The sequence below is a fragment of the Pseudonaja textilis genome, chromosome 3 (assembly GCF_049901715.1).
Source record: "Pseudonaja textilis isolate UNSWEBS1 chromosome 3, rPseTex1.2, whole genome shotgun sequence".
In the NCBI taxonomy this organism is placed as follows: domain Eukaryota; kingdom Metazoa; phylum Chordata; class Lepidosauria; order Squamata; family Elapidae; genus Pseudonaja; species Pseudonaja textilis.
The window spans coordinates 105,029,557-105,043,166 of record NC_141992.1 but is presented as its reverse complement, the minus strand read 5'-3'; the positions used below and the strand labels follow the sequence as shown (position 1 = coordinate 105,043,166).

Sequence of the window (13,610 nt, the reverse complement as noted above, 5' to 3'; positions counted from 1 at the left end):
ATATCTGTCTGTCTTTTATCTCTAGCATTAATATTCTATCCTTAACGTCTATGTAAATTTGCTTTGCTTCTATCTCTTCCCTAATATATATCACCACCACCCATTTCCCCCCCAGCCAATGCAGTATGGAGTTTCCCCAATTTATTAAATTCTAAATACTTTTTATCTTGATTCTTGATATGTACCTCTTGGGGGCACACAATATCTATATTTTGCTTAATCAGTTTTGATAGTATTTCTTTTCTCTTAACTACAGCATTTAATCTATTTACATTTATTGACAATAGTTTTAGTTCTTTTTCCATATTTTTTATTAGTCTATCTACGTCTAGTTCCTGTTAGTTTTTTTTTTCTTTTGGGAACTGGTTCTAATGCCTTCTTCTTTTTGGGTTTCTTGTGTTTCTTTTGTCTTATCTTCCTGGTCTTCTACCTCTGATTCTATCTGGCCTTCTTCCTGGCTTCCTTCCTCTCGCTTCTGTCTACTGCTGTCATTTTCTTCCATTCCTGTAAATTGGTCATAGAATTTTTGGGCTTTGTCCAGGTTGTCTATTTTTATCTTTTTTCCCTGCTATGAAACCAGCATACCTTCTGGAATGATCTATCAAAACAAGATGTTTCATTTGCTTAATTGTACTGCCAGGTAACGATAATCTTTATGTTGTTCTCTAACTTGCCTTGGCATTTGTTTGAGAGTGATAATTTCTTTGTCCTTATACACTATAGGCTCCTCCCTTGTTATTTTATGTATTATGTCCCTGACGTTCTTCTGGGAGAATCTGACCTGCACTTCTCTGGGTAGCTGATGTCTTTTGGCATAATCAGTCTGGACCCTGTAGACTTGGTCTCTCTCTCTCTTATAACCTCTTGGGTGTCTTTTTCCAGGGTTTCTGCTATCAGTTCCACCATCAATTTTCCCAGGTCTTCATCTTTAGCCTCTGTTATATTCTGAAATCATAAATAGAAAGAGGCTTGGTCCATCTCCAGGTAGACCAGGGAATCTTCCAAATTCTTATTTATTTCCATCATGCATTGATCAACCTGATCTAATTTTTTCTCTGTTCTTTCTGCTTTTACTTCTACTGTTTTAATTTTTTGCTCATTTTTCTGAATCGTTTCTTGTTTAGAGTCAAATTTATTATCTAGCTTTTGGATTTTACTGGTCAATTCCTCATGGTTTTTCGACATTGTCTCCTGCAACTTCACCATCGTTTCTTGAATCATTATCAGTGTTGATTGCATTGTTGGCATATTTTGTGGTTGACTTGATTTTTCTGCATTTAGCATTCCATCAATTGTTCTCTGGGTTGATGGAGATGCTGTTGCTGCTGATGAATTTGAAGATGTTTTCTTCCCTGCTCTCGAAGTAGTTGTCATTATGTTGGTCATCTCTTTCAGAATTTTTTTTTTCTCTCCTAAAATTTGATAAATACTTTCCCAAATTGTCATACAATCACTTTATAGTTAGCAATATTAAATCTTACCTTTCTGTCTTGATTCTTTTAAATCCAATGTTTTAATTTATAGAACAGTGATGGTGAACCTTTTTTTTTGTGGTGTGTCAAAAGCATGCACGCATGCAATAGTGCACATGCATGCATGCCAGCACCCACAATGCAATGCACCCCACCCTGCACAAGTGCGTGCAACACCGCCCTGCCCTTTATCTGCACTGCACATGCATGCACCTCCCAGCTGATTTTCGTGCTGTTTGAGGCCGCTTTTGCTCTCCAGATGCTTGAGGGAAACTTCTGCAGCCTCGGAGGGCTAAAAACAGGACTTCTGGAAATACCAGAAGTGCCTGTCTTCAGCCTCCGTAGGGCTGTGGAGCTCAGGGGAGGCTGTTTTAGCCCTCCTGAGGCTCGAGGGAAGTCTCTGGAGGCTGAAAATGGGCCCATTTCAGCACTTCCGGTATTTCTGGAAGGCCTATTTTTTGGCCTCCCTAGGCTGCAGAGGCTTCCCTTGAGCCTTGGGAAGATGAAAACGGCCTCAAACGGGCCGAAAATCAGCTGGGAGGTGCGTGCATGCACAGTGCAGGTAACTTTGGAAGGGGCTCACGCTCCCACACAAATGGCTCTGCGTGCCACCTGTGGCATGCGTGCCATAGGTTCTCCATCAGTTATAGAAGATCACTAAAATTCTGTTTCTGTTCTCTTTTATATTATCAACATTAATATCACTCACTATCTTATTCTCTCTAAAGACCAATTTCTAGTTCTGAAAAATGAAACTATTACTTAGTTTACTTTATTGTCATTGCACCTCGTACAACGAAATCAAACACCATCTTCAGTGCACATCATTACCATGAAAATAAACACAAACACACATCCTTCACCCTTCACACACTGAACCAGAAACCCCTGACACCACACCAACACTACACTATACAGCAGAATTCAAAAGAGATCCTGTCCTGGAATAGAAGCTGTTTTTCAGTCTATTTGTCCTTGTTTTTATTATTCTGTACTGTCTGCCAGATGGTAATAATTAAAAAAGGGGGGGGTTCCTATGATGAGATGGATCCTTGACAATGTTTTGAACTTCCTTAAGAAAGAGGGAGTTATAAAGCTCTTCCAAAGAGGGGGGTGGGCAACCAATGATCTTCTGGGCAATGACATTAACCCTCTGGAGTGCTTTCCTATCTGCCACTGTGCAATTGGCAAACCAGACAGAGGTGCAGCATGTTAAAATGCTCTCTATGGTGCAGCAGTAGAAGGTCACCAGCAGTTTTTCATTCAGTTGTTGTTTTTTGAGAAGTCTCAGGTAGTATAATCTCTGCTGGGCCCTTTTGATCAGGGCTGCAATGTGGGCACCCCAGGTCAGGTCCTCTTTTAGGGTAACACCCAGAAACTTAAAACTGGCCACTTGTTCCACTCGGTCTCCATTGATAAGCAAGGGCTGGATATCTGATCTGTTCATTCTATAATCCACTTTAAGCTCCTTGGTCTTATTGGTGTTGAGGACCAAGTTATTGTCTCCACATCATGAAAGCAACCGGTCTACCCTCATCTCAGTAGGCAGACTCATCCCCCCCCCAGAGATAAGTCCCACTTATCATCTACAAATTTAGCAATAGTATTACTAGCATGAGTGGGAATGCAGTCATGCACATAAAGAGTATAGAGTAAGGGACTCAACACACAACCCTGTGGTGTACCAGTGTTAAGAATAAGGGCTGAAGAACTATGATTACCTAATCTGACCCTCTGTGAGCAGCCAGACAGGAAATCCACAATCCAAAGGCAGATTGAATAAGAAAGCCCAAGGTCCAGAAGTTTAGACACTGGTCTATGTGGAAGAATTGTGTTAAACGCAGAACTAAAATCCACAAAAAGCATCCTCACATAGCCCCGCTCCTCTCCTGCTATTCTAGGTGAGTTAGGAGTGTGAACAGTGATGGCTATAGCATCCTCTGTAGATCTATTTTTTCTGTATGCAAACTGATGTTTATCAAATGTATGTGGAAGACCAGAAATGATGTGCCGGAAGACCAATTTCTCAAAGCACCTCATGATGATAGGAGTGAGTGCCACTGGTCTGTAATCGTTGAGGTTATTGATAGGAAACTTCTTTGGCAGCAGAACAAAGGTGGAAGCCTTCAAACAAGATGGAATAGTGGACTGGGATAAAGACCGATTGAAGATCCTGGTAAAGACTCCAGCCTATCTAATCAACAATATGTTTCTGTGTTTCTTATTCAATATTTCAATAATTATTTTCCGTTCGAGAGGGCGGAGCTGGCGTCGCGACGATACGGCATGCGATCTTGGAGGTCTGAGATCGCTGCCGATATCTTTGCTCCTGGATGGTCCAAGTGGATCTAAACTGTCTCAAAGAGACGGTGAATGTAAAGAGAGCATCCTGTCGATCCCAGGGATACCGCAAAGTCCCTGGTAGATCCAGGAGAAGCTCTTTTTGCCAGCGGCAAAGAGGCAGCCATTAAAGCTGCTGAAGTTGGGATAGCTCCGAAACGAAAGAGAATGGAAAGAGAGAGTGTGCTGGTTTGGTGAGAACTTTTTCTTTATTTTAAGATTTGAAAGGACACCCTAAGGAAAAGAAAGAATCTGTAAAAGTTTTGACAGAATTGATTAAGCGGTGATTTTAAACAGGAATGTCAAAGTAATATTTTTATTTTTTTTTCATTGCTAGATTTTCTACACGTGATCTTATATTTTGAAACTGGACTGGTTTTTTTTCTCTTCTTTTTATCTATTTTTTTTCTCCTTTTTGACTTTATAATATTTTAAGCCAGAGACTCCCTTTTAGTTATTTTTTTTTAAAAAAAATCTTTTTCTTTTTTAAATTAATTCTTATTATATTTTACTTGGAAAAGGAGGGGGAAAGTGAAAGCTAAAGAAACTTTGTAACACTGCCAACTAGAGGCTTGGAAATATTCTATCTCTCTTTTGACCAGACAAAGCTGAGAAAGAACTGAGACTTCTTTTCAAGGACATTGCTGTTTAATAAGATAGAGGGAAGAGCATGGGAGAATATTATTGCAGGTGCTCTTCTGGGTTTCTATCAACAGCTGGAGTCTGGTGTTGAAGCTTATAGGAAAAGAAAAGGTGATAAGTCTTTGGAGAAGAGAATTATAATAAGATAATTGGATAATTAAACAAAGTGCAGTGTGCTCTTTTTAATTTTTCTAAGCTGTGCTACCCCTCCTCATCAGTTTACTTTTTTTTTGTAATAACTATTTGGATTTTTTGCTCTTTGGAACTTGTCTTTGTTTGTTTTTTCTTGTCTTTGGAAGTTAAATTTCTACGCTTGCTTTTTATTTTAAAGGCAAAGTTTTAGTATTAATGTTTCCCTTCTTTTTCTTTTTAAGGGAGTAGCTTTTTTTTCTCTCCCTTTCTGTCTTTCCATCTACCTTCCATATTGATTTTTTCTTTTTGGGGGGTTTATTTTTATGCATCCATAGCCTTTTATTCTTCACTTTTTTGGAATTTTACAGGATTTTTAAGGATTTTTTTAGGATTTTACAACTTTTTCTTTTTGTGTGTGTGTTTATGGTCTTTTCCTTCAAAAATTCATTTTTGAATTTTTATTGTTATCTAACCAACCGATTGGATTAAGGTATACAAGAACCTGAAGATTTTTTTTTCTTTTTTATTATTATTACTATTTGGCTTCTTTTTTCCTACTATTTTTACTTGGAACTGCAATTGGTTATTTCACAATTGGATTAAGATCTAGAAGAACCTGAAATTTTTGAATTGCTCAAAATGAGTAGGAAATTAACAGCTCCTGGTCCCTCAACTTCTACTTCTTCCTCTCCACCATCTGAAGGACAACGTTCAATACAGACAATGTTAGGGCAAGAAAAAGAACAAGAAAAAGTGACCCTACAGAAGATTATGCAAGGAATTCAAAATATTCAAACAAGATCAGAGAATATTGAAAAGAGAATAGAGAACATTGAACAAAGAACAGAGAATATTGAACAAAGAACAGGGAAAACCAATGAAAAAGTGGAGAACATCGAACAAATGATGATGAAATATAATGAGACTCCAAAAAATTGAAGAAGAAGATAAACAAAGAGACAAGAAGATTGGGGATATTGATAATAGATTAACAGTGGTTGAACAAGATAAAAGTGGTATGTTGAGATGGGAGATGGATAGATCAGAATTCTATCTTAGATTCCAAAACATAGAGGAAGAAAAAGGACAAAATCTAGCTGAAATAATGATAGAAATATTGGCTGAAGCTTTGGAAATAACTGAAGAGAAGATGATGGATGGAATAGATGAGGTTTATCGAGTCTTCACAAGATATGTGATGAGAAATAGCTTACCAAGAGAAGTTCACATCAGGTTTACAAAGAAAGCCATTAAAACGCAAATATTGCAAGTGGCAAGAGAGAAAACATTGAAATATAAAGATAAGGAGATTGTGGTTTTGAAACAAGTACCCAGAAGAGTGAGAGAGATGAGAAGAGAAGAGAATACCGATTCTTGACCAAATTGTTGCTTAAAAAAGAGGTGAATTATAGATGACTGATTCCAGAAGGTTTAATGTTTACATGGCAAGAACAGAGATATAGAATTGATTCAATTGAGAAAGCTGAATCATTTTACACAGAATTTTTCAGAGGGGAGGAAGAGGCAGAAAAAGAAATTTCACTAATTGAATTCCAAGAGGACTCCCAAATGACAACTGAAAAAGAAGAAGGTGCAGTAGATAGAAAGGAGGAAGCCAAAGAATAACATGAACCAAGATCCATGAGAGTTGTCAAACCTAATTACAAAATATAACCATGGAAGAGAAAAAATTGATTACAATTAATATAAATGGAATTAACTCAGCCGTTAAAAGGAAAATCTTTCATAAATTAGAGAAATTAAAATTTGATATAATCTGCCTACAAGAAGTACATATTAAAAAACAATATGAATAATTGTTGATACAGCCAAAATTAGGGAAAATATTCACTTCCTTGACACAATGTAAGAAAAGAGGAGTGGTTTTATATATTAAAGAGACCATCTCAGTGAAATTGATTTATACTGATGACGACGGAAGAATATTAATGGTGGAAATAATGGACAATAATATGAAAACACTCCTGATTGCAATCTATGCCCCGAATGACAATAAAGAAGAATTCTATAAAAAATTACATATGAAAATAATTGAACTGGACTATTCTAATATCATTATGATGGGAGACTTCAATGGAATTGTAGACAATAAATTGGACTACACAACACAGAAAACAATAAAGCAAAATAGAAAGACTCTCCCTAAATCTTTTTTTAAAATGGTAGATGAAATAAACTTAAAAGATACATGGAGAGAAAGAAATGCTAAAACTAAACAATACACCTTCGACTCAAATAGACACTTATCATGGTCCAGAATAGATATGATATGGATGTCAACAGAACTGTTAACTAATATTCAAGCAATAAATATTGAAACAAGTACTTGGGCAGATCACAATCTAATGACAATTAAATGGAAAAGACAAAGAAGATCTAGACAGACGTTAAATAATACTATTTTAAAGGGAAAAGACTTCACACAGTGGATGGAGAAAGAATTGGCCTGTTTCTTTGGAGAAAACAAAAAAGAAGATACATCAATCCAGAATGTATGCGGTACAATGAAGGCATATGCCAGTGTCTTGATAATAGACTCTACAAGGAAAAGAAATACCATGAAAAGATTAGCCTCTAAGGCATTTGAGGATGAGTATGAAGGACTTGAAAAAGAGGTACAGAAAATGCCACAGAAAAAGGACATTAAGTTAAAAATGGATATAACCAAACATAAAATGGGTCTAATAGAAAAAGAAGAATTAGCACAAAAAATTAGGGTGCCAAATTGAACTATTTTGAAGATGCAAATAAACCAGGTAGATGGTTAGCATATAAATTGAGAAAGGAGAAAGAATCAAGGAAAATATTGCAATTAATAGATGACCAAGGCCAAGTTTGCCATGGCAGAAAAGAGAAGAAGGAAATTATTCGAGATTATTATGGGAAATACACACTAGAGAATATTGATGAGGAAAGAGTTAAACAGTATTTACAGAATGCTAATTTACCTCAGGTACCTAAAGAGATTGAAACAATGTTAGAAAGCAATATAATGATGATGGAGTTAATTGAAGCACTCAAGAAGCAAAATAATGGAAAGGCACCAGGCCCAGATGGACTTCCTTCCTTTCCTCCCGATTGTGGCTGGGGCTCGCTATGCTTCTTCCCTGTAGATTTTAGGCTCTCCTAGGTTATCACTAAGTGGCCCCTGTCCCTTCCCCAGTATACTGTTGGGCTCTACTTCTTCAGCCACTTTAACCCCAATATCATGGCTTTTGCCATTTTCGGAGCCACTACGAATTGGGTAATTTCTTTGTGAACCCCCATTCTCAGGCTAATTGGCTTGGTCAGATAGGAAGCAGACAGCCCTCCTATAATTGAGCCATCAACCTGTTGGAATTTCATGGGCTGGTGTAGCTTCATTACTCTCAATCCTAAACTCCTCACTGTCTGCTGACTAAGCATCAGGTACATCCCAAGTCTATTAGAGCCGTTACAACTCTCACTCCTGAATGGGGCACTATCATCACTATGAGGGAAATAAAAGGAGCAACAGTTCCACTTACCATCAAATTGTCCTTCCCTTCACTGTCACTTTCAGAAAGGGTCAGCCTGGCTTCGGTGGCAGTTGGAGTTCTCTCCCCCTCACTGGTTGGGGGATACTTCTATGATTTGGTGTGCACCCGTGACTTTTCCCTTGCCTTCTTCAGAGTCTTTTTGGTCTTTGATGGGCTTGGGACCTTTGAGGTTAGGCACCTGACAGGTTGCAGCCCTATAGCCCTCCTTTCCACATCTGAAACATAGCCTGGGTTTGCATTTCGAGGCTTCCCTCAGGGCGGAGGATCCTCTGACCCAGCAAGCACCTCTCTTGGCTTCTTCTCAGTCGGGACTCAGCCTCTCCATGCCTTTTATACTCTTTATCAGATCCAATTCCACATTATCAAATTTGCAGATGATACTAAGCTGGCAGGAATAGCTAACACCCAAGAAGATAGGCTCAAGATCCAGATGGATCTTGACAGACTAGAACACTGGGCCGTATCTAACAAAATGAAGTTCAATGTAGAGAAAAGTAAAGTCCTACACTTAGGCAAGAAAAACCAAAAGTACAAATATAGACTAGGTGAAAACAGGCTCAATAGCAGTAACTGTGATAGGGATCTTGGAGTCTTAGTGGACAACCAGCTAAATATGAGCCAGCAGTGTGGCAGAAGCAGCCCAAAAAGCTAATGCAATCCTAAATTGTATTAACAGAGGCATACAATCAAGATCAAGGGAAGTACTAATTCCACTCTAATAAAGCCTTAGTAAGATCACACCTAGAGTACTGCATCCAGTTTTGTTTACCACATTATAAAAAAGATGTTGAGACTCTAGAAAAGAACAGAGAAGAGCAACCAGGATGATTAGGGGACTGGGGGCTAAAACATACAATGAACGGTTGCAGGAACTGGGCTTGGCTCGTCTAGTAAAGAGAAGGATCAGGGGAATTATGATAGCGGTCTTCCCATATTTGAGGGGCTGCCACAGGGAGGAAGGGGTCAAGCTGTTTTCTAAAGCGCCTGTAGGCCAGACAAGGAATAATGGATGGAAACTGAACAAGGAGAGATTTAACCTGGAAATAAGAAACTTTCTGACAATGAGAACAATCAACCAATGGAACAGCTTGTCCTTGAAAGTTGTGGGAGTGCCATCACTTGAGACTTTCAAGAAGAGATTGGACTGCCATTTGTCAGAAATGGTGTAGGGTCTCCTGCTTGGGCTAGATGACCTACAAGGTCCCTTCCAACTCTGATTATCTGTTATCTGTTAGATAAAGGAATAGAAATTTTCAGATGACAGTAAAGCTGGTAGGAATAGTCACATCCCAGAAGACAAGTTCAGGTTCCAAAAAGATTTTGACAAATTTCAATAATGGGACCTATCCAACAAAATGAATTTTAATGTGGAGAAAAGCAAGGCTTTTATACCTGGGCAGGAAAAACCAAAGGTACAAGTACAGATTAGACAAAACCTGGCTCAAAAACAATAACTGTGAGAGGGACTTTGGAGTCCTAGTGGATGATCACTTAATGAGTCAAGCAGTGCGCGGAAGCAGCCCAAAAAGCTAATACAATTCTTGGTTGTATAAAGAAGCACAGAATCAAAATCATGTGAAGTACTAGTACTACCTCAGTAAGAACACACCTGGAATACTACATCCAGTTTTGGTTACCACATTAGAAAAAAGATGTTGAGACTCTGAAAAAAGTGCAAAGAACTGCAATTAAGACAATTAAAGGCCTGGAGACTAAAACATATGAAGAACGGTTGCAGGATCCGGATATGGCTAATCTAGAGAAAAGAAGCGGTGACATGATAGCAATGTTCCAGTATTTGAGGGGCTGCCACAAAGAAGAGAGGGTCAAGTTATTTTCCAAAGCATCAGCAGGCAGAAGAAACAATGGAGAGAAAATATTCAAGGAAAGAAGCAACCTAGAATTAAGGAAAAACTTCCTAACAGTGAGGACAATTAACCAGCGGAACAGCTTGCCTTCAGACATTGTAGGCGTTTCATCACTGGAGGTTTTTAAGAAGAGACTGGACAGACACTTGTGTGAAATGGTTTCGGAACTCCGGCTTGAGCAGGGGTCTGGACTAGAATACCTCTAAGGTCCCTTCCAGATCTATTCTGATTCTGAAATTTTCAATCAATGGATTGCCTTGCCTCCAGAAGTGGGTGGATGTTGCATCAGTGGAGACTTTAAAAACTAGATTTCAGAATCAGGATCATGTAAGGCAAGGGTCTTCAAACTTGGCAAGTTTAAGACTTGTGGACTTCAACTCCCAGAATTCCTGAGCTAACATCACGGGAGAAGGAATTCTGGGAGTTGAGGTCCACAAGTCTTAAAGCTGTCAAGTTTGAAGACCCCTGATGTAAGGTCTTTGCTTTGAGCAGGGGGCTTCAAACCCTTTGGTTATATGTTCTGTGATACACTATAAACAGGGGTGGGATTCAACCGGTGTTACTACCGGTTCGGTGATTAGGTTTTGCTGATTGAAACTTGCTCATCATTCTAAATAAAAGTTAAATTTTGTGATAGATATCACAGTATTCTTGTATAATACCAAAAGTATAGATATAGACTGGGTGAAATCAAGCTTAATAGTAATAACTATGAGAGGTATCTTGGAATCTTAGTGGACAACCAATTAAATATGAGTTAATAGTATGTGGCAGCAGCCCAAAAAGCTAATGCAATCCTAAGTTGTATTAACAGAGGGATACAATCAAGATCAAATGAGGTACTAATACCACTCTATAAAGGCTTAGTAAGACCACACCTTGAATATTGCATCCCATTTTGGTCACCACACTATAAAAAAGATGTTGAGACTCTAGAAAAAGTGCAGAGAAGAGCAACCAAGATGATTGGGGACTGGAGACTGAAACATATAAAGAATTGTTACAGGAACTGGGCATGTCTAGTCTAGTGAACAGAAAGACCAGGGGAGATATGATAGCAGTCTCCCAATATTTGAGGGGCTGCTACAGAGAGGAGCGGGGTCAAGCTTTTATTTTCCAAAGCACCTGAAGGCCGGGCAAGGAATAATGGATGGAAACTGAACAAGGAAAAAATTTCTGACAGTGAGAACAATCAACTAATGAAACAGCTTGCCTTCAGAAGTTGTGGGAGCTTCATCAGTGGAAACTTTCGAGACTGGACAGCCACCTGTCAGAAATGGTGTAGGGTCTCCTGTTTGTTTGTGGGGTTGAACTAGAACAGGAGTCGCCAACCTTTTGGACCTCAGGGATCACCAAACTCATAATTTTAAATCCCAGGGATCACTAACCGGTTCTGTGGGTGTGGCTTGATGGTCATGTGACTGGCTGGGCATGGCTTTTATGTAAATATTATAAATATTTATATAAATATTGAATTTTTTTTATTAAAAAAAGAGCAACTTTTACCCCAAATCAGGCAAAGCAGGCAGGCAGATTGAGTTGCTCATAGAATCATTCAGTGATCTATCTGACATTGGCTCTCAAATTTGCTTGCCGTGAGTCTGCACTGAATAATAGAACCTTCAGTCCTAAGGGAGGTTCAGCTGTGCTTAAAAGCAGAGCCGAAGGTCTAAAGACTAGCTAAAAAACAAGAAATCCAACCATTTCCTGCTTCCTAGTTAATCTAAATCTCCCAGCACAGCAGAACAGCTGATGGTCGGAAAAATAGCAATTTAGCAGGCAAGTTTGCCGAATAAGGAGTGAGTGGGGAGGGTTCCCACAGGCCATGTGGGTGGCGCAGCCTTGTGTTTCTGCACAGCCGGGATTAATTGCAGTTCTTTTAACTACCCTACTTACTCATTAATTCAGATTTGTTCTCTAATTTATATATAAATGAAATGAAGTCTTCCAGGTAAGTCCTTCCTTGATTATTATGTAACTATAATTTATTTTAAATTGTGAGCAACTGCTTACCATAATCTTCATCAAAGAGTTCTTGCCTTTCAGAATGATATTGTGAATCAGCAATTTCTTCATATTCTTCAACCATGCTAGTTCCAAACACTCTGTAAATCATATTTTAATTAAACTAGTTAAAGAAGTAACAAAACATGACTGTTTCCTTTTACATAAAAGATGAATTTCACACTAGCACACTGATAAAACTGAAGTGCAATGCATTTCCCTGGTTCTTACTAAAGATTATCACAGAGTTGACTATGAATGAAGGTGAATATATGTATCCCAGGATAATGTTGCAAGATCCAATCTGGGTCAGTCACTGAAATCAGAGTTTTAGCTTTCCAAGCTTTCGGACTCATGCTAGAGCCCATCCTCAGGGACCTTCTCTCTACCAGAGTGTATGCTTGGGGCTATTCAATGTGTCATATTTATGTAGTGCATAAATTAGAATTCATATTCAACAGAGATAGAAGGGCCAAAAAAACATGTTATCAGACAAAGACTATCGGCAATGCTGGTAACACACAAACCAAATAATACACTTAGCCCAATGGAGCAACACATCTTGAAAGACCTGAAAGATCAGGTCATTATTTTATTGGCAGATAAAGGCTGCTCAACGATGGTGATAAACCACACAGATTATGACATGAAGACATGCTCAATGATTCCTCAACATATGGGCCAGCAGAGACATCAGTGATGAGAATGATGGTCACACAATTGTATGCTTACTTTAGCCAACTCAAACAAAACTATATAACAGAAAAAGAATGTTGGAAAATGAAAGCAACAGATACCGCCCCAGCAAGACTTTATGGATTCCCCAACATACACAAAATAAAGAGTCCCCTCAGACCTACTGTAGCACTACAAGATACCCCTACCTACAACTTGGCTAAATGGTTAGCACAATGCCTGACCCTATCCTCTAACACAAGGGTCTTCAAACTTGGCAAGTTTAAGACTTGTAGACTTCAACTCCCAGAATTCCTGAGCTAACATTATTGGAGGAGGAATTCTGGGAGTTGAAGTCCACAAGTCTTAAAGCTGTCAAGTTTGAAGGCTCCTGCACTAACAGCATGATCACATCATTCATGTAATTTTTGACAAAACTACTGTAAGGAACTGCCTCAGCTAGTCCCTCAGGAAAGCAGGATTCTTAATCCATTAAATTGAATCAAAAGAACTTTGAGAGAAAAGCGATTGCAGGAGAATAAAGCAAAATCTGAAAAACCACACACAATGCAAACGGCATTCTTTTGTTTCCCCAAGCCCAACCCCACTAAATAGTCCACCAGCAACCAGTATGATGCTGCAAGGTTGTTGAGAATCTCTGAGGTGTGAAGAGATAACAGTTAACCCTCAGGACATGATGGCTTTGGAGATGGGCTGAAACTGGCCGGGAGAGAGCTTGCTCTGTCTCTGAAGACACTCCCCCTTCTTTCTGTCTCCAAAGATGCTCCCCACCCAATTCCCAAGTGATCACAGCAAAAGCAAAAAGCAAGCTAAAATGCCAGCAAACTCCCCACCCACCCCCCGGCTTTCCAACAGAATGGCGGATAGTGGATCTGACACACAGATAAAACTGCGGCAGACTTGTGCTCTGAATAGCG

General features: G+C 39.0%; 1 protein-coding gene across 3 annotated transcripts in view; it reads right to left on the bottom strand.

The window, feature by feature from the left end:
- Window positions 1-13,610, bottom strand: part of SUCO (SUN domain containing ossification factor) — a 214,197-nt gene that overhangs the window by 62,599 nt on the left and 137,988 nt on the right. For all 3 annotated transcript variants that reach the window (XM_087932039.1, XM_087932040.1, XM_087932041.1), the window contains exon 14: window positions 12,007-12,098. In XM_087932039.1, the coding sequence (XP_087788165.1) occupies window positions 12,007-12,098 (92 nt within the window). The remainder of the gene's footprint in view (window positions 1-12,006; window positions 12,099-13,610) is intronic.